Source organism: Mytilus californianus, unplaced genomic scaffold, assembly GCF_021869535.1.
Source record: "Mytilus californianus isolate M0D057914Y unplaced genomic scaffold, xbMytCali1.0.p SCAF_10, whole genome shotgun sequence".
NCBI lineage: Eukaryota > Metazoa > Mollusca > Bivalvia > Mytilida > Mytilidae > Mytilus > Mytilus californianus.
Genome location: NW_026262582.1, coordinates 30,268,193 through 30,291,342, shown reverse-complemented (window position 1 = coordinate 30,291,342; position 23,150 = coordinate 30,268,193). Strand labels below are relative to the sequence as shown.

The window sequence follows — 23,150 nt, the reverse complement described above, 5'->3', positions numbered from 1 at the left end:
GATTGTTCTTTTTAAATTGTTTTCTCCTTTTATTATGAGTATTTGATTTACTCAAATATTTTTTTGTTTTGTTTTTCTTTTGAAAGCATCTTTTTTGTCTGCTCATTGCTTATAAATTTAATACTCTGTTTGAGAGATTAAATATCCTATTTTGTTATTCTATTTGAGAACAACTTGAGATAAGCAGTCTCTATTTGAGAGATTACTTTATTTTTGCTATTCTTCTTAAGAATAATTTAGATTAACAGTGTCTATTTGACAGATTACTATATGGTGTTATTCTATTTGAGAATAACTTTTATTACCAGTCTCTATTTGAGAGATGATTATTATTGTTTTTAAACAAAAAACAAAACAGTTTTTTTCCTCCTATGTTATAGCGTTAAAATAGATCCTGCAATGTGTAATAGATAAATGTGTGTATTTTATCAGTCAAATATTTCTATCTAATTGCTTCCACGTGATTTTAAGATCTCGCATGCTGATTTGGTTAATTCTATGTACGTCACAGATACATGCACGTGTATGTTTGACCTCACCTAACCTAAATCATGAATTGTTTACTGTATCTTAAAATAGTTCAGGATTGCCGACCGTAACAGATACACATAATAAAGCATTATATTCTTTTTCTGGATCGATATTACCAATGAAAATAAACAGAAAGCCCTTTACATACATTGTATATATATATTTCGTATCTCTATTAAAATAATAGTATTATTTGCTGATCAGTTAAAGCATTATAGTTTGATAGTTATAGTCAATTAGTATTTTTCATTTGTTTGTTTAGTATTTGGTAGAAAACCTATTATTTGTCAGCTGTTGAATATTTTACTATAATAATTGTAATATTCGTTTTATGTTCTTTTGATCCTTTTGATAAGTTGTAGTATGCATTAACTTAATATCAAGATTGATAATAATAATAATAATAAAGGTTATAGTATGTATGAATAAATTCTTTTTTCCGTATGAGTTTGATTCCATTTCCTCTTTTATTTGTTATTTAGCTATAGAATCGAGATAGATACAATAATAATAAAAAAAAAAAATTAAGTGTATTTTTCTTGCAAACTGAGATTTTGCGTTTCTTTTAAATTTGATAGAGGCATTTATTGTCCTGTTAAATATCTACCGCTGAACCAATTGAGTATTTCTAGCATTAAAATAAATGAAAAAGAACAAAGATAGACGGACCAGTATGTGACTTTATATAATCAAAACATACATAATCCAATCAATATGGTGTTAGTTTATATTCTTTTCCTTATTCGAAATGTTTTTGTAATAAATGTTGTTTTTTCCTTTAATATCGCGATGAATGATAACCACCTCTATAACCTCTTCCTCCGCGACCTCTTCTTCTAGATATGTTCCCTTCGACAACGTTCTTTAAGTCATTAAATTCTCTTTTCAATCTCTGTATTTCCCTATCACTCTGCATTTGTTCTTGCTGATTTCTTGATCTATTTCTCTCCTCTTCTACTTCTTTCTTGACTTCTCTCATTTTTTCTTTGCTTTCACTTACTGTTTCATTACTTGCTCATCTGTATTTTTCTGCCCATTCTTTCTTTCAATTGTCTGATTCTTTCGTTTAATTTCAATATTGTCCTGGAACTGTCTTTCCTTCTGCCTCTTATTTCTCTAGTGGTTTCTTGCTATATTTTGTTTATGTCCTCTGTTGCACTGTTGACATTAACCTTTGATTATGTTGTAATAAATTCCCTGTATGATTTTCTCATTTCGATGTTGAAATGTTTTATTCTTCCGTTGAAAATTCTTTTCCCTCGTCCGATCCAAATTTAGATGAAAAGGACGCATCCTTCAGAATCGCATATACTGGCAATTCATCATTATCATATCTACTTAAGTTCCGAACCAAGGTTGATATATTGTGCCTTTTGGATAGAAGATTGTCAATCTTTTTCACACAGTTATCAATTAGTGTTTAACCCTCACTGTCATTTTAATTGTCCCAGCTATCCATGTCAAAGTTTATAGGAATCACAGCTATATTTGTAGGTTGTGCACTTGGAATATCTTGGCTTATTGCTTTTATGTGACTCGTATGTATAAGTTTAGAAATTTTAACATTCTGTTGATGCAATTAATATTTCTTGTCATTTGACTTTAATTGACATATCATATTTAGTACTTCCTGTATTCTTTTCATCTGGCACATTTGTTTCGGACATAATTATTTGTTACCTCATTGTAAATTATTGATCTTCCCTTTTACTTTTCTCATTTGTTTAATGTATTTTCAATGTCCTTTCCTCTGGTCAAGAGTTGTTCTATATAGCTTTTCCAAATTTATATTTCAGTTTTTTGTCCCTTATCATGGTTTTAATAAGCTATAAGACAAAGGGTTATAATAAGCATATATGAAGATTGTCTAGATAATAACAAAACAATACTCAGGATAGACCACGGAATGAAGCGAGGCTCCAAATAACTATAATAAAATCAATCCGGTCCAGGACCAATCCAGTATACCCTATTATAATCCTTCGTAATTAATTCCATTTTCTATGAGCATATATTTAGAGTAATTTAAAGCTGGTATAATCAGTGAATGATACATATTTCTTGTTGTGGAATACATTTTGCAGCATTTATTTTCAATTGTTTTAAGAAATTCACACTTGCATGCTTGTAGTATAATTATTGGATCTGGTCTGTGTTTCTAATACCAAAAGAGGTGTATGGTCATGTAGACCTAGGCATATCCTCATCAGGTATCCCTAGCCTATATGTTACCTTTCTTGTATTATTTTAGAATGGTTCGAATTTGAAGCAGTATATAGATGTGTAAGCAATTTGTTATTCAGGAGTCCTGTTATAGAAAATCATATTTTCCAAAATATAGACATAAAAGAAATTGATATTCCAAGCCTATATACCAATTACAAAACTGATTTCTCCGATAATGAGTGGAAGTAAGTTTGCTACTTTGAATTCCATTTTTGCAAACGTCTATTAAAACCACCAAAAAATATGAAAATGTGGGGAGATAACTCTTACAAAGAAATCAGTTCGGTTTAGCAGTGTCAAATTTAAAAGCGCATAAACAGTTTGATAAATATCTAAGCAACATGTTGCTATAAACAAAATTTACACGCAAGAAACAAATTTGGCGGAAGAAATAAAAAACAATTAAAAACCAATTGTTCAGAGAACAATTGAGGTCTTTCCACATCAATTTTCAAAGTTATTGAAAAGAATCAAAGTTAAAATTGGCATCCAATCATAAGTTTCTTCAAACTGATGCGATAAATGAATGGTTTCTATATACTTTTGAGTGAAATAAGGGAGATAATGTGCTACTTCCGATGAAGTAAACGTCACTTCCGGTCTCATTTGATAGCTTCTTTTACACGGCTTCCAAAAATATATAGTTTCTATATACTTTTGCCTGTAAACCAGGAGATAATTGGCCACTTCCGGTTTATCGAAAGTCACTTCTAGTCTTTAGTGATAAGTTAATGTATCTAAATTACAAAATATATGGATTCCAAGTACTTTTTCATGAAAAATGTGCAAAAATGGCTACTTACGGTTTTCTCAAGGTCACTTCCGGTTTTCATTTTTCAAGGTCATATGTCATCCAACCTTTTGTTAAAGGTCAAATGGCTTTATAATGAACCAAGTTGAAGTAATAATCAATTAACCTTATAATTAGACATTTCAGGGGCACTAACTCCTATAAGATGCCATTAGATTGTATCTGACCAAACGTAACATATCTTCATTACAATGAAGCAATCATTTTGCATTTGTTCTTTTATACATATCTTTTAAAGTGTTGGAGAAAATGCAAAAACAAGGAAAAGTCACAATTGAGAACTTGACCTTGACCTTTGACCTTGACCTCATTTTCTAAGTTAGGACCTAGGGGCCTCAAATAAAAACATTCCAGGGTTATACGGTTAAAGTTTTATGAGTTAAAAAAACATACCGACCATTTTTTTTTGGTAAAGGTAAATAACTCATATAAAATTTCATCGAATCGCTTCGATTCAAATTAGCTAAAAATTCCTGAGGATGTAACGAACAATTTAGAAAAAGAATTTTGTCAATATCTTTATTTGTTACGAAGGAGATGCACACACTTGATAAACAGTGAATAGGGAGATAACTCTTACAAATATAATTGCTCGCCTTAATAGGGTGACATTTAAAAGCGCATACACTGTACGATACAATGTAAGAAATATCTAAGCGACATATTGCGAAACAAATACTTATCGCAAGAACAAAATTGGCGGAAGAAAAAAAAAAGAAAAAAAAAAAGAATTGAAAACCAATTGTTCAGAGAACAATTGATTGTCTGTCCACCTCAATTTTCTAAATAATTGATAAGATGCTAATTCCGGTTTTCTGAAAGTTTCTATTGGTGTCCGTCATATGTTTCTTCATACTGATTCGATAAATAAATGGTTTCTATATACTTTTGTGAGAAATGAGGGAGATAATGTGCTACTTTCAGGTTAAGAAAATATCACTTCCGGTCTCATATGATAGCTGTCTTTACACTGATTCCAAAAATATATGGTTTTTATATACTTTTGCCTTTAATAAAGGAGATAATTAGTCACTTCCTGATATCAAGGGTCACTTCCGGTCTCAAATGATAAGTTTTTGTTTGTATATTAAAAAATATATGGATTCTAAGTACTTTTCCTTGAAAAAAGTGCAAAAATCTCTACTTCCGGTTTCCTCAAGGTCCCTTCCGGTTGACATATTTTAAGGTCATATGTCATCCAACATTTTGCAAAACACCCAATGGCGTTATTATGAACCCAGTTGAAGAAATAATTGATTTACCTTGAATTAAAATATTTCAAGGGGCAATAACTCCTATAAGACGTCATTGGATATTTTCAAAGCAAATGTATCATATCTTCAATAAAGCAAATAAAGCAAACATTTTGCACTAGTTCTTTTATATATATCTTTAAAAGTGTCAGAGAAAATGCAAAAATAAGGAAAAGTCAAAATTGAGGACACGAACTTGACCTTTGACCTAGACCTCATTTTCTGAGTCAGGACCCAAAGACCTCAAATAAAAGGACTCTAGGTTTATACGGCTTACGGTTTATGTGCTACAAAAACATAACGACAAATTTATTTGGTAAAGGTAGATAACTCCTATAAGATCTCACTGGATCGCTTCGATCTAAAAGAGGGACGAAAGATACCAGAGAGACAGTTAAACTCATAGATCGAAAACAAACTGACAACGCCATGGCCAAAAAAAAAAAGACAAACAGACAAATAATAGTACAGATGACACAACATAGAAAACCAAAGACTAAGCAACACGAACCCCACCAAAAACTGGGGTTGATCTCAGGTGCTCCGGAAGTGTAAGCTATTAGCCAAAAATTCCTTAGGATGTAACGAACAATTCCCAAAAAGAATTCTGTCGTTATCTCTTTTTGCTACGAAGGAGATGCACACACAAGATAAACAGTGAATTGGGACATAACTTACAAAGAAAATTGTTCGGCTTAGCAGAATGAAATTTAAAAGCGCAAAGACTGTACGATACAATGCAAGAAATAACTTAGAGACATATTGTGAAACTAAAATTTAACGCAAGAACAAAATTTGGCGGAAGAAAAAAAAAACAAATATAAATCATTTGTTTTAAAAACAATTGTTAACGGTCTTTCCCCTCCGAAACAATGATTGATTGATTGATTGGTTGGTTGGTTGGTTGATTGATTGATTGACTGACTGATTGATTGATTGATTGATTGATTGATTGATTGATTGATTGATTGAAAGTTTGCATGACACTCTCTCTATGAGAGGCATCGGACTTTACGTCCATATCCTGACAGAACGTGACTGCGTACTTGTACAACCCGGACTCCCAAACGGACGGCCTGTATTTCCTAATGAATAAAAATCCTTACATCTTCCTTTTTTAAATTTTCTACGGGAACTTGGACTTCATGTTTTTTTTATTTGTTGTGTGTGCATTTTGTTTGAACTTGTAGGAAAAAACTGAGAAACATTTTGTCTTAGAAGTTTCGTTTTCTATATTTAGATATTGAATGTTATATTCTTATTCTAGGTCCGTGCGCGCGATGGTGTTGTGAGGTCACGTGACGCTCAAATATATATGTCTGGGGAGACCGTTGAACAGATCTAGAGCACATGTGTATTGATCGGAGAAACACGATAACTATTGGTTTTATTTTTTACAGGTCATTGATGTCGGATAATGCATGGATTTTAAACTCATAGATCGAAAACAAACTGACAAGGCCATGGCCAAAAATAAAAAGACAAACAGACAAATAATAGTACAGATGACACAACATAGAAAACCAAAGACTAAGCAACACGAACCCCACCAAAAACTGGGGGTGATCTCTAGTGCTCCGGAAGGGTAAGCTATTAGCCAAAAATTCCTGAGGATGTAACGAACAATTCCCAAAAAGAATTTTGTCGTTATCTCTTTTTGCTACGAAGGAGATGCACACACAAGATAAACAGTGAATTGGGACATAACTTACAAAGAAAATTGTTCGGCTTAGCAGGATGAAATTTAAAAGCGCAAAGACTGTACGATACAATGCAAGAATAAAAAGTCAGAACATGACCTTGACCTTTGACCTTGACCTAATTTTCTTTTTTTTGGACCAAGGACCTCAAATCAAAAGACGCTAGGTCTCTTTCACTTATGGTTTACCAGTTGCAAATGCATATCACTTATATCAAATGCATAATGGGAAATAACTCTCATATGGAGTCTCCGGATGGCTTCAGTCAAAATAATTCTTCAAATCCTGAGAATATAACGAGCAAATTGGTGAAATAATTTTGTCGTAATCTTTTACGGTTGCGAAGGAGATGCGCACACATAAAAACCCGTGTTTTGGGAGATAACTCTTACAAAGAAAATTGTTCGGCTTAGCAGGGTGAAATTTAAAAGCAAATAAACTTTACGATACAGTATAAGAAATATCTAAGAGACATATTGCGAAACAAAAATTTATCGCAAGAACAAAATTTGGCGAAAAAAAAAGAATAATTAAAAACCAATTGTTCAGAGAACAATTGAAGGTCTTTCCACATCAATTTTCAAAGTTATTGAAAAGAAGCTAGTTTCGGTTTACTCAAAGTTAAAATTGGTATCCAATCATAAGTTTCTTCAAACTGATGCAATAAATGAATGGTTTCTATATACTTTTGAGTGAAATAAGGGAGATAATGTGCTACTTCCGGTGAAGTCAACGTCACTTCCGGTCTCATTTGATAGCTTCTTTTATACTGATTCCAAATATATATAGTTTCTATATACTTTTGCATGTAAAACAGGAGATAATTGGCCACTTCCGTTTTATCGAAAGTCACTTCTGGTCTTTAGTGATAAGTTTATGTATTTATATTACAAAATATATGGATTCTGAGTACTTTTCCATGAAAAAAGTGGAAAAAAGGCTACTTACGGTTTTCTCAAGGTCACTTCCGGTTGACATTTTTCAATGTCACCAAACCTTTTGTTAAAGGTCAAATGGCTTATAATGAACCAAGTTGAAGTAATAATCAATTAACCATATAATAAGACATTTCAGGGGCACTAACTCCTATAAGATGCCATTAGATTGTTTCAATCCAAATGTAACATCTTCATTACAATAAAGCAAACATTTTGCACTTGTTCTTTCATCTATATCTTTAAAAGTGTTGGAGAAAATGCAAAAACAAGGAAAAGTTGAAATTGAGAACTTGACCTTGACCTTTGACCTTGACCTCATTTTCGAAGTAAGGATCCAAGGACCTTAAATAAAAGACTATAGGTTTATACGGGTTACAGTTTATGAGTAACAAAAACATAACGACAAATTTATTTGATAAAGGTAGATAACTCCTATAAAATTTCATCGAATCGCTTCAATCCAAATCAGCAAAAAATTCCTGAGGATGTAAAGAACAATTTAGAAAAAGAATTTTGTCGATATCTTTTTTGTTACGAACGAGATGCAGACACTTGATAAACAGTGAATAGGGAGATAACTCTGGTCAAATGATAGCTTATTGTACGCTGATTCCAAAAATTTATGGTTTCTATACAATATCTTTTTAAATAAGGGAGATAATTTGTTACTTCCGGTTTGAAAAATGATACTTCCGATACTATCTGAATATTTACTTGACACTGATTCCAAAAATATCTGGTTTTATATACTTTTATATTAAGAAAGTACAAAATATAGCTACTTCCGGTTTACACAAGGTCACTTCCGGTTGTTTTTTCAAGGTTAAATGGTTTGATTCCTATTGCCAAAAGTCTCATGGCTTTATCATGTATACATATGAGGTAAAAGCAAAGGTCAAAATCTAGAACGTCAAATTAATCTATGACCTTGAGATCAATTTCAAGGTCCTAAACCAAGAACCTCAAATCAAAAGACCATAGGTCTTGATTATATTTAGTTAATGAGTTATATCACCATACGCGTATTTTTAAATACAAGAGGGGAGAAAACTCCCTTTTACGTTCAACGTACCCTTGCAATCAAAATTTACGTGTTACGACATGTCACAAATAACAATTTAGTAAAGATAATTTGTCGATATCTTATACGGTTTTTGGAAATAAGTGAAAAAAAGCCAAATTTAAAATTTAGAATATGACCTTGACCTTTGACCTTGACCTAATTTTCATTTTTTTGGACCAAGGACCTCAAATCAAAAGATCCTAGGTCTCTATCACTTATGGTTTATAAGATAGAAATGCATATCACTTATATCAAATGCATAAGGGGAAATAACTCTCATATGGAGCGTTCATATTGCTTCGGTCAAATAGGACAAATCATGCGAAGGATGTAACGAGCAATTTTATAAAATAAATTTGTCGCTTTCTTTTACGGTTACTGAGGAGATGCTTGTACAAGGAAAACAGTGTTCGGGGAGATAACTCCTACAAAGAAAATTATTTGGTTACGCAGGGTAAATTTCAAAGGCGCATAAACTGTTCGATATCATATACCAAATATCTAAGCGACATATTGCGAAACAAATATTTATCGCAAGAACAAAATTAGGCAGAAGAAAAAAAAAAAAAAAAAATTAAAAACCAATTGTTCAAAGAACAATTGAAGGTCTTTCCACATCAATTTTCTAAATAATTTATGAGAAGCTAATTCTGGTTTACTCAAAGCTACTATTGGCGTCCAATCATAGGTTTCTTCATACTGATTCAATAAACATATGGTTTCTATAGACTTTTGCCTGAAATAAGGGAGATAATTGTCAACATCCGGTTTAGAAAATGTCACTTCCGGTCTCATATGATAGCTTTATTAACGCTGATTCCAAAAATATATGGTTTATATATACTTTTGCCTGTAAAAAGTGATATAATTGGCTACTTCCAGTTTAGAAAATGTCACTTCCGGTCTCATATGATAGATTTATTTACACTGACTCCAAAAATATATGGTTTATATATACTTTTGCCTGTAAAAAGGGAGATAATTGGCTACTTCCGGTTCAGAGAATGTCACTTTCGGTCTCATATGATAGCTTTATTTACACTGATTCCAAAAATATATGGTTTATATATACTTATGCCTGTAATAATGGAGATAATAAGCTACTTCTTGTTTATAAAATATCACTTCCGGTCTCAAATGATAGATTAATGTATGACCATTCAAAAAATATATGGTTTCTATGTACTTCTACATGAAATAAGTGCAAAAATGACTGCTTCCGGTTCACTCAAGGTCACTTCCGGTTGACATTTTTCAAGGTCATATGTCACCCAACATTTTGCAAAAGATCTTATGGCTTTATCATGTACCAATATGAAGTAATAATCAATTTACCTTAAAATAAAACGTTTCAGGGGCAATAACTCCAATAAGATGTCGCTGGATTGTCTCAGACCAAATGTATCATATCTTCATCACAATATAACAAACATTTTGCACTTGTTCTTTAATATATAACATTAAAAATATCGGAGAAAATGCAAAGACAAGCAAAAGACAAAATTCAGAACATGACCTTGACCTTTGACCTTGACCTCATTTTCGAAGTTAGGATCCAAGGACCTCAAATAAAAAGACTATAGGTTTGTACGGCTTACAGTTTATGAGTAACAAAAACATAACGACAAATTTATTTCATAAAGGTAGATAACTCCTATAAAATTTCATCGAATCGCTTCGATCCAAATTAGCCAAAAATTCTTGAGGATGTAACGAACAATTTAGAAAAAGAATTTTGTCGATATCTTTTTTGTTATGAAGGAGATGCACACACTTGATAAACAGTGAATAGGGAGATAACTCTTACAAAGATAATTGTTCGGCTTAGCAGGGTGAAATTTAAAAGCGCATAAACTATACGATACAATATGAGAAATATCTAAGCGACATATTGCGAAACAAAAATTTCAAAAGTTGGCGGAAAAAAAAAAATAATAATAATTAAAAACCAATTGTTCAAAGAACAATTGAAGGTCTTTCCACATCAATTTTCTAAATAATTAATGAGAAGCTAATTCTGGTTTACTCAAAGCTACTTTTGGCGTCCAATCATAGGTTTCTTCATACTGATTCAATAAACATATGGTTTCTATAGACTTTTGCCTGAAATAAGGGAGATAATTGTCAACAACCAGTTAAGAAAATGGCACTTCCGGTCCCATATGATAGCTTTATTTACACTGATTCCAAAAATATATGGTTTATATATACTTTTGCCTGTAAAAAGGGAGATAAGTGGCTACTTCCGGTTTAGAAAATGTCACTTCCGGTCTCATATGATAGATTTATTTACACTGATTCCAAAAATATATGGTTTATATATACTTATGCCTGTAAGAAGGGAGATAATTTGCTACTTCCGGTTTATAAAATATCACTTCCGGTCTCAAATGATAGATTAATGTATGACCATTCAAAAAATATATGGTTTATATGTACTTCTGCATGAAATAAGTGCAAAAATGACTAATCCGGTTCACTCAAGGTCACTTCCGGTTGACATTTTTCAAGGTCATATGTCACCCAACATTTTGCAAAAGATCTTATGGCTTTATCATGTACCAATATGAAGTAATAATCAATTAACCTTAAAATAAAACATTTCAGGGGCAATAACTCCAATAAGATGTCGCTGGATTGTCTCAGACCAAATGTATCATATCTTCATCACAATATAACAAACATTTTGCACTTGTTCTTAAATATATAACATTAAAAATATCGGAGAAAATGCAAAAACAAGCAAAAGACAAAATTCAGAACATGACCTTGACCTTTGACCTTGACCTCATTTGCGAAGTTAGGATCCAAGGACCGTAAATAAATAGACTATAGGTTTATACGGTTTACAGTTTATGAGTAACAAAAACATAACGACAAATTTATTTGATAAAGGTAGATAACTCCTGTAAAATTTCATCGAATAGCTTCGATCCAAATTAGCCAAAAATTCCTGAGGATGTAACGAACAATTTAGAAAAAGAATTTTGTCGATATCTTTTTTTGTTACGAAGGATATGCACACACATGATAAACAGTGAATAGGGAGATAACTCTTGCAAAGAAAATGGTTCGGCTTAGCAGGGTGAAATTTAAAAGCGCATAAACTATACGATACAATATGAGAAATATCTAAGCGACATATTGCGAAACAAACATTTAACGCAAGAACAAAATTTGGCGGAAGAAAAAAAAAAAAATAATAATAATAATAATAATCAGAACAAATACAATAGGTCTTTCCACAGAAAAGTGGAAAGACCTAATAATAATAATAATCAGAACAAATACAATAGGTCTTTCCACAGAAAAGTGGAAAGACCTAATAATCAGAAGAAAACCAATAGGTCTTTCCACAGAAAAGTGGAAAGACCTAATAAATATAAATCAATTGTTTTAAAAACAATTGTCAAACGGTCTTTCCCCTCCGAAACATGATTTATTGGTTTTGTGGTTGGTTGGTTGGTTGGTCGGTTGGTTGATTGATTGATTGATTGATTGATTTATTGATTGCATGGCACTTTCTCTGTGCGACGCAGCTAACTTAAATAACGCCTATATTCTGACCGAACGTGACTGCGTACTTATACATCTCGCACAGCCAAACGGACACCTGAGATGTCCTCATAAAAATTGATCCTAGCATCATTCGTTTATTAATTTTCTCTAGTTTCTATGTTACCTCGGACTTCCATTTTTCATCTATTTGTTGTGTATGCATTTTAATTGAATTTGTAGGAAAACGGAGTAAATTTTATCTTGAAAGTTTCATTTTCCTTATTTGGATATGGAATGTTTTATTCTAAATTTAGGTCCGCGCGCGAGATGGTGTTGTGAATTCACGTGACCCTCGAATATATATGTCTGGAGTTTCAGGGGAGACCGTTGAACACAGCACATGTGTACTGATCGGACAAACATGATCACTATTGGTTTTATTATTTACAGGTCATTGATGCATGCAATCTTACGTACACATGTTTACGGGAGCATAGATTTGTATTTTAATGCATGATAACGGGAGGTCGAGGATGGTGGACCTTGGTTGATAAATTAAGATAAGATGCATCTATACATGTATACATCATGATAGCTGCAAAGTTTGAGGCTATAATTAGTTCATTTTGTTCATTTTACTATTTCAGTGACATGGAACCCCTAAAAACAGTGACGCGTACCATTTTGACAAAAACTTTCCAGTTATATCATGTCGCGACTAACATTTTGGTAAAAAAAAATTTTATACGGCTTACGGTTTACGTGTTACAAAAACATAACGACAAATTAATTTGGTAAAGGCAGATAACTCCTTTAAGATCTCACTGGATCGCTTCGATCCAAATTAGGCAAAAATTTCTGAGGATGTAACAAACAATTTAGAAAAAGAATTTTGTCGATATCTTTTTTTGTTACGAAGGAGATGCACACAGATGATAAACAGTGAATAGGGAGATAACTCTTGCAAAGAAAATGGTTCGGCTTAGCAGGGTGAAATTTAAAACTGTATAAACTATACGATACAATATGAGAAATATCTAAGCGACATTTTGCGAAACAAAAATTTCAAAAGTTGGCGGAAAAAAAAAAAAAATAATAATAATAATCAGAGCAAATACAATAGGTCTTTCCACAGAAAAGTGGAAAGACCTAATAATAATAATAATAATAATAATAATAATCAGAACAAATACAAAAGGTCCTTTCCACCGAAAAGTGGAAAGACCTAATAATATAATAATAAATATAAATCAATTGTTTTAAAAACAATTGTACACGGTCTTTCCCCTCCGAAACATGATTGATTGATTGATTAATTGATGGATTGATTGATTGATTGATTGATTGATTGATTGATTACACACGTAGGATAGGGTCGCTTGAAACAAGCAAACACGAAACAAATGAGATCTCGGACCTGTATTAAACACAAGGGACCACAACAAGCATGTAATGGTTGGTTGGTTGGTTGGTTAAACACAAGAGGCCGATCCACTAGAACAACGCAAAAAGGGAATTGAGAGTCTAGTGCCCGTGTTTAAACACGGAACACATGAAAAAGGCCTTGAGAGCCTAGTGCCCGTGTTTAAACACTCGAGACCTATCCTCTAGGAACACGTGAAAAAGGCATTTAGAGCCTAGTGCTCGTATTTAAACACTTGAGACCTAGCCTCTAGGAACACGTGTAAAAGGCATTGAGAGGCTAATGCCCGTGTTTAAACACTTGAGACCTAGCCTTTTAGGAACACGTGATAAAGGCATTGAGAGCCTAGTGCTCGTGTTTAAACACTTGAGACCTAGCCTCTAGGAACACGTAAACAAGGCATTGAGAGCCTAGTGCCCGTGTTTAAACACTTGAGACCTAGCCTCTAGGAACACGTGATAAAGGCATTGAGAGTCTAGTGCCCGTGTTTAAACACTCGAGACCTAGCCTCTAGGAACACGTGATAAAGGCATTGAGAGCCTAATGCCCGTGTTTAAACACTCGAGACCTAGCCTCTAGGAACACGTGAAAAAGGCATTGAGAGCCTAGTGACCGTGTTTACACACTTGAGACCTAGCCTTTTAGGAACACGTGATAAAGGCATTGAGAGCCTAGTGCCCGTGTTTAAACACTCGAGACCTAGCCTCTAGGAACACTTGATAAAGGCATTGAGAGCCTAGTGCCCGTGTTTAAACACTCGAGACCTAGCCTCTAGGAACACGTGAAAAAGGCATTGAGAGCCTAGTGCCCGTGTTTAAACACTCGAGACCTAGCCTCTAGAAACACGTGAAAAAGGCATTGAGAGTCTAGTGCTCGTGTTTAAACACTTGAGTCCTAGCCTCTAGGAACACGTGAAAAAGGCTTCTGGACCAGGTGATCTGAAATGATAACTCGTCATATGTTGTAGTGTCACAGCTTATGCAGAAGAAACAAGCTGTAGGAATCTATTTGAATATGTTCTCTACGTTGTACCTGCCCTTTCCCTTCAAACAATATCATGGTGTGCCCTTCACTTACATGTACCAATAAATGATAACAAAGAAATCTGATTACAGCTGTGCAAGACACGAAAACAAGGCTTTGAAAATCATTTGATTGCAAAATAGGCACCCTGGCATGAGCCATTTTTACCAGCGATTCAAGATTCAGGAAAAATAAAGCGCATTTAATGTATTAGCAAAGTTGTGTATATGTTAATAGCCCTTCTAAGAGTTGTGAATGAGACCAATGAAAAACAAAACATAGATAAGCATGTAATAGACATGGATCAGCGCCTTTTTTAGTTTGTTTGCCCTTCATGCGCGTTGTTTTCTTAGTGATATAATAGTTGATATCAATTTATAATCTCCCTATCTGCATTCAGCCAGATGATTCCAGTTGATTTTTCTTGACAGTAATTTTACTGAAAACTTTTAAAACTAGTTTACATTTGAAAAATAAATTCCTTGTGTTCAGGTTAACTAGATGCCTTCCAAAATAAGTGTGTATTCAGAATAGATAATGAAGATTACTCAAAATGAAAAAAACAAAAACAAAAGATTTAATGAATTTTGTTCGATCAAATGGCTTTTCTGAATTAACCTTCATCAGGAACGCTGAAAAGGTCGAATTTGGTATTCATTTAGTCTTGTGACATTTCTTAATACATGTATCATGCACCTATTTTATCCCCGCACTCAACAAGATATTGTTTTGTTGTTCACAGTAGCGAAGTATGTACATAAGTCGGTGTGAAATAGTCGGGATAAACTCAGCAAAAACAAATGACAGAATATCGAAACTTATAAAAGTGTTAACACTAGTAATGACGAATGAGTCGACTGTAGAAGAAATTTGATGCTTGTCATAACGGCTAAATTAGTAACCAACTAATTATTAAGGATTATAATTTGAAAGCTGATCTACAATTAATATTTAATGATACACATTGAAATGGTTCTAAGTTGGTAAAAACAGAACAATAGAATATCCGCGAACTCCTGTACCAAATTTATTTTCAGAAACGAAAAAAGAAAAATGGTAGTTCAATAGCTCTATAGTAGTTGTCTATGTCGACGCTATGTGCTTTTGATCTATATTTATCTTCTTGGCCACCTTTAAAGCAACTAACCGAAGTGAACATGTTGAAATTATAAATTAAAAGTCCCGTATGAACATTGTTCACATATATGCAATTCTCAATTTGAACGGCAAATTTGAAATTTCCTGATATCACAATGCTCTCTTCCCCTGCACTGCTGTCCTTCCAAAAATTACAATGCAGTAATTATAATTTAAAAACTCTTTACAACAATCTTATTTTATTTCCTTCAAGGCCGTACATTTATTTCTACATTAATCCAAAAGTTCATAATGGTTTCGTCACCTTTTCTGTAAAGCCTGTTTTAACCATTCTATTTGAAGTGGTGTATTGTAAGGTTCTCAATAAGTCATGTCTTTAGATTTTGATGTTGATTGGAGAAGCTGTGATTGATTCTCATTTCAAATTGCCCTATGTTTTGATTCTTTACTCATGCCGATGATGTAGCTAGTACAATTGCAATGATACAACATGTTTTAATAACAACTTATATGGAAATTCATAATTTCGACTGTCTAAAAATTTCTAACCAATTCTGTCCTGGCCTTGGTAAAAATTATGTGTATGGTTAGTTAACAGTTCATCAATTGTGTAATTTTTTACAATGAGTAAGATTGTAAAGTTTCCGTAATACCTGGAGAATATACAGTAATTTTATCCATCGGATTAATGACTATATTTTATCATTTACACGGCAAAGAGTCTGTAGACCTCAGAAGGTCAGTAGTTGCTTGATAAGAATGAAACTAATCAAGTCCACAAATAATTGATTAGCTCCAATGTTGTTTGTTCAGTTTATGATTTTGAAGCAACAATGCAAGAGTTTAAGGGAATACAAAAGCCCTAATAAGTCTAACTACTTCATAACGTGAGGGTTGTCTGTCAATTGAGCTTTCTGAAAGGCTAATTTGTTATACTGAACTTTAATTACATTCGAGAAAAAAGGGGGGTTATACAGCTTATTGACGTAAAATCATCAGGAATAGTTCCCTCTCAACATATAACGGCTATCAAAAACTCATTCAAATTGTGTTGAACTAAACTTTGTCTAATTAACCAATTTTGCACAATTTTCCATTAAATATCTGTTGTTATTTATAACTATTTCGTATGTCATGTAAGAGGAAACCACGATTGAATAAGCTGTAGCGAGTTTGAAAATGTCATGTTGAGGAGGCTTTAAGTATCGATGACATTTTCCAATCTCTTTGTAAAAACACAAACTCATGATTTGCATGTCTAACACTGCATGTAATACGAAATGGTCCTTCGACAAATTTGTTCTGTTTGAATTAAGGGATGTCGATTCCTTTTCGACTGAATGTGTATATTCTACTTAATCTCTAGCATGTATAACCAGCATACAGTTTCTTAAAAAAGGATCAACTAAAATGTGAGAGTATAACATCTTAATAAATTATAATGAGGTTTAAAGAACATGACATATATCTGAACATGTCATTCAAACATAACTGATTACTTATAGAACAAAAAACATTTCTATCAACTTAAGTTGGTGTTGTGTAATGATCATTGACTAAGAAACATGTATATGCCTTTTGTTTTGTACTTTTTGATAATAAACATCATAATTTCTTATTTTAGCGCAATATTTTAAATTTGTTGGTCTCAATTGATTTCATTTATTAATTTCTATTCTATGGGTGAAATCGTGGAAAGTAAAATGTTAATCATATGAATTTTTACTATAAATCGATGTCGTCTCTCTTTTCAGAAATTTTACAATGAGCTTGGAAAAAAACAGTAGACAGCTTGGCGAGGTAAAACAAATAACTAGTGTTAAGAACTGACAAATTAGTTATTGTTAAACAGTTTTCTGTATCTTAAGGTGGCTAGGGCGTCTTAATTAAAATTGATAGAATTTTTTAATAATTTGTCATAATGAAGTTTTTATCATGCTTTTTTCAAAAATATAATAAAAAGTATGGGTCACCGGACTTTTTTTCACGCTACAGTTTGTGAAAAATTGTCAGATTTTACATAGATTATGCATGGAAAATTAAATTGTGTGTGATAAAAAGAAAACTACATGATAGAATTTTAAGATAAAATGTGAGAAGATAGCTCTTATAACATGCTTTCAGATAAGAAAAAGAAAAAACGGGGTAACCGAACTTGTTTTCTTGCTACAGATTAAAATAGGTAAATTCACAACACTTTCTTTTATAAAAATAACTTTATCTGGGTTATCTCCCCTTATTTGGCAAAGTTGCAAAAAAATTAATCAAACACAAATAAGGTATTTTTTAGAAATTACAGCCGCAATTATGATAAAACACACAATTTTCTATATTTACATCAAAAGTCGTACATATAAATTACATACTACTCTCAAAATTTGCACATTTCATCAAATATCTAGACCAACGTTATCTGCTATTTCAAAATCCAAAATGGTGGAAGACTCCCGAGCCACCTTAAGTGTTAATAAGTACGTCAATAATTTATATACACAAATTGTACAATCTACTAAGTGATGCCCTTAGTTGTAAAATACAATTAGACTATTGGAATAAACTTAGTAGACATAGTGGTGGCATATTACTATTTCTAGAAATCTTAAGAGAAGCACAATAAGTATTCACAATTAGTGCGTCCAAAGTGATAATCTTTATTTACCTTATTCAGGAACACTTGAACACTAACAATGGCAAAGCAGGGCTGTGTACAGATTTGATTACGTAATGATCCAAATAATTAAAGTTAACCTTAAAATATCAACCTAAGATTAACACTGCATGAGTCTTTTTGGATCTTACTGTTTTAGTCATGTCTCCATTTACCAACAGATAAGTTATGAAAGGTATAAAATAAATACATCAGTCAAAATGTAAAATTTTATCCAAATATGAATGAACTAGCTTTTAGGTATACATTAATAGACAAAAACCTAATTCCAAAAATAGCCTAACACGTCTAGAAGCGGTTATAGTATCCTCTCTCGCGACAATAACGTGTATGGCAATTACGAGATAGATGCAAAAGATACCAAAGGGACATTCAAACTTATAGGTCGAAAACAAACTGACAGCGGCCTGGCCTTGACCACTTCCATATCACCAGCCTAATGGAATACATTGGGTAGACACAGTGGTGTCGTATAAATATTTTAGAAATATACAGTTGAATCACATAAGGTATTCACAATTAGCGCGTCCGAAGTGCTGATCTGTATTTACCTTATTCAGGAACGCCTGAACACCAACAATGGCAAAGCTGGGCTGCATAAGTACTTGATTACGTAATGATCCTAATAGCAATGACCTATAATCATAACCGTTATCGATAAGCCAAGGCGTCTGATTTGAAGGACATAAACTTATACTGATTCTGCTAGCTTTAAAATCACTATTAATGTCAAATGTTGAATAATAAAAATCACTTTTTATTAAATGGAAGTGGAATCGTACTTTTACAATCAATCTTAATTAAAATGATGAACACAATATCTCTATCCCTCCTAGTTTTGTTTAAGTAAGGTACATATTACATGTATAAAGTTAATTTTAAATTCCAAACTTCTGTGCAAACACTCAGCAAATCGAACAAAATGAGAAATATACACTTCATAAGAAGTCATCGAATCATCGCCATCAAGGAAAAGAAAAGAGAATTAACATAAAGGAAGAAAAGTCGGTCGTTTTTGGTATGAATAATTCCACATGTTCCATGTAAAATTATAATATCAAGATTCAAAAGTAAACCAATCACTATACAATTTGGTAAGAGTAAGTGTAGGTGGAGAAATGATAAATATATGTTCAAAACAATCTGGAGTTTTTCAGATAACATCCAAATATTTGCTTACATTGATAAGAATATGGTTTTAATGAATCGTTGACAGAATAAAGGATTCATAACAGACAGTTATCAAACTATTTGTCGGATTGTTGACTCTTCTGTATGTTATCGGCTTGATGGCAAGAGTAAAAAAGGTTCAAGAAATTAATGGAAAAAAGAAAAATGGGTTTGCTAATTTCACATTTGCCTGCAGTCATACGTTCCAAAAAAAGTGCAAATGTAAAAAAAACCCATTGCTTTGCTTGTAACTATTCAAATTGTCTCTTTTCTTTACCCAAGACAACGAGTTTGTATAGTATTACTTATTCGGAACGCGATTAAAAGTTAAACACACATTTGATGCCAATCTGTTCAGCTTTTGTATTTCGTGATCGTTATCTTCATTACAATAATATGAACAAGTGTTTTAATTTTGTGCAGGATTTATTAGATGCCGCTCGATACGGACACATGGAGACGTTAAAGAGGTGTTTAAAACGAGGAGCAAATGTAAACAATCAAAACTGGGTGAGTTATGTGAATAGTATAAAATTACACTTTTCATTCGGCTGATTTTTTTTCTTTCATTTATTATTAAGAACTTAAAAAGTAAAATAACAAAAATACAAAACTCCAAGGAAAAATCAAAATGAAAAATGTCTTATCGTATGGCAAAATCAAAAACTCAAGCACATCAAACGAATGGAAAACAACTGTCATATTCCTGACTTGGTACAGACATTTTCTGGTGTAGACAATGGTGGATAAAACCTGGTTTTATAGCTTGCTAAACCTTTCACTTGTGAGACCTCTTTCATGTAATGAAAAACTGTAAATTGGCAAGTTAGTCCCAAGTTAAGGCCAGGAATTCATATTTATATATCATGCAAAGCATTACACAAAAATATATTTTTGCAACAGATATTGAGTGGATAAGATATTGTTTGGAGTAAGGCGTCGGTTTTTATTTGCATTTGTTAAACCTTATTAAAACATGACCATGTCATACTGGCAACATAACTGCTATTGCTGTACTAAGATGTCTAGATTATATGCTACTATTTAATCCTCAATAACATTCGCATCATATTGAAAGGATTTGGTATTCCCACATTGCTGTTTCGGTGTATTTTATTGGTAGGTGCTGGTGATTTGTTTTTTCTTTGTCTTGTTGATTTACTCCTTGGTTTTACTTCCCTCCGTTTTCGTTTGTTACCTTAATTTGTCTCTTATCAATGGATATCCGAAATCTGAACATCTGTAAGCTAATGATTCCTTAATCATCATCATCATCATCATCATCATCAATTTGATAAGCAAATGTATTTCTTAAAGCAATGTTTCCGTCAGTATAATAATTATAATGACTCGTAAATTAACAAATTTAAATAGAATCGATATAATTCTGCCATGATATGCTTTGTGCTCATTTTAATATAGGTAGGCATTATAGTTTGTCAACATTCAGCTCGGTATTAAGATATTGACCACTAAAGTGCCTACAATGACAATGAGCATAGAGTATGACATGAAAGAATTATTTCTCAATTTGTAAACATGGCAGAAAGCAATACAACGTGAAGATGAACAGAATATTAAAAATTCTCCACTGCTGCGAATAAACCATTGTCAGTAATTTCAAGGACAAATGATGCATTGTATGATATCGGTTACTGAGAGGTTTAGCTAGCTTTAAAACCAGGTTTAATCCACCATTTTCTACATAAAAAAATGTCTGTACCAAGTCAGGAATATGACAGTTGTTTTTCATTCGATTGATGTGTTTGAGCTTTTGATTTTGCCAATTGTTTAGGGAGTTCTGGTTTGAATTTTCCTTGGAATTCGGTACTTTTGTTGTTTTACTTTTTACTGATCTATCCTTCATTATATTAAAATACACGAGTGCTGTATGTGCTAATGATGTTGGATCCTGGGTTGACTGTACATTTTTTGTGACACTAGGTTGTTTTACTTTCTTTGGTAACATTAATAGCTTCTGTTATCTTTAAATTGATGTTAGCATTGTAATGTGTTTTTCTAACCCTATTGATATTACTGCACCTCACAGCACTGCATAGAACATTTTTATTATTTTTTTCTACGTATACGAAAACCTTGGTAGTTCGGTGTTAACAAAATAGGAAGCACTAGTAACTGTTTTCACTACTGAAACGGTCATTTTAAACTGATCAACTCTTAAATGCCTGAATTTACAGCAAGGAAAAATGTCAAGACTTTTTTTCAGTTGTCCAGTACATGTTCAGTACACTGGCTACCTCGAGCGGTCAGTACTGGTTCAGGTAATTAAGAAAAAACGCCTTGCATTCAATTCAGTAGAGTTAAGTACGTTTTAGATCATGTCAGTTCATCGATAGAATTGTTGTCAAGTAGTGTTCAGTGTATCAAAATAATATACGGATTGCTTCCCTTTGGTAAGCAGAGAGTCAATACAAGTAAATCGAAATAAAAACAAATAATTGATGAATAATTAAAGACCATTAAATAAACACATTAATATAAAGAGACATAATTGGCACCTGTATTGGATACACTTTTTAGTTAACATGAGTTTCGTTTTTTGAAAACTTTTTATAATATAATAGTCCCAGCTGTTATAATATTTTTCAATAACCAAATGAAAAATGATAATGTCTTCTAATATTGTCACGCACTATATATATTGAAAACAGTATATCGAATTCGGCAATAGCTCATTCGTATAAATGTAAGAATGGAGTAGAATCCCGATATCTTCCGAAACTATCCACGCTATGATTTCGTGCCATTTGTCATTTGATAATTATTTGCAGCGTCTGATTGAAGTAACGTAAGTACATTGTTTAAAAACGTTTTGACAGTTTTGATATGTTTGCGTACATTCCTTGTGTACAAGAGTGTTTGTTGGGTGAAATAACTCCTTGAATGATAATTAAATGTTGATACTGATGGCCAGACCAAACATTTTCATAAAAAAGGGGGGTTTGGTTATACAGCTCTTCATTGAAATCCTGTTCTTCGTCCTTAACATTTATAACAAAATAATCTAAAATGGACAGGTGATCATTTCTAGCATTAATAGTATTAAATTTAGCCTCAGCATCCAAATAATCGGGGACAGCTCAGCGGGGATATTTTATCAGAGGGGGTGGACAGGGGGTCCCAGCTGATTCCCACTTTCATATTCCCCACTTCCCTCCCCGTACTCCAAGATGAAAATCGGTCAAAAGCTTTCCCAGAATTATCCCTGTTATACTGCCCCTCTTGCCAGGGTCCCGTCCCTGACTCTCGTTTGCCTGACTCTCACCTTCCGTCCCTCCTTCCAAGCTGAATCCGAATATCATTTTACAAAATTTAAGAACTTAACAGGTCCATATAACACCGTCCCCTTTTGTACTAACATGTTATAACACTGTCCCAGTCATACATGTCATAATGCAGGAGCTATTAAACAAAAATCAGAGACATGTATATATGTCTATGCTAAAATGTTGCATATTAAATCTTGGATAATAACAATATGCCAATTTATAATATTGAAAATTCAAATGTGTAAGATCCAAAACAAACACTTCTGTCTGAACAATAAAAGTATCCTCCTCCTCCTCATTTACAACTTAAATATCTACATGTATTATCAATTCCAAATTGTTTGACACACTATTTAACATATTATTTGAAATATATACATGTGTATAGCAAGTTTTCTGATATTTCAAAAATATTGTGCCTTTCACCTTCAGCATAATTAAATCATTGAGATTGGGCC

The 23,150-nt window shown here is 32.7% G+C and overlaps 1 protein-coding gene across 1 annotated transcript in view; it reads left to right on the top strand.

Moving 5' to 3' along the window:
- The window catches only part of LOC127717917 (putative ankyrin repeat protein RF_0381), a 183,437-nt gene that overhangs the window by 12,288 nt on the left and 147,999 nt on the right, over positions 1–23,150 (top strand). Inside the window, exons 2-3 of the mRNA XM_052223783.1 lie at positions 17,319–17,364; positions 19,826–19,912. Coding sequence (XP_052079743.1) covers positions 17,329–17,364; positions 19,826–19,912 — 123 coding nt within the window. The 5' untranslated portion in view covers positions 17,319–17,328. The remainder of the gene's footprint in view (positions 1–17,318; positions 17,365–19,825; positions 19,913–23,150) is intronic.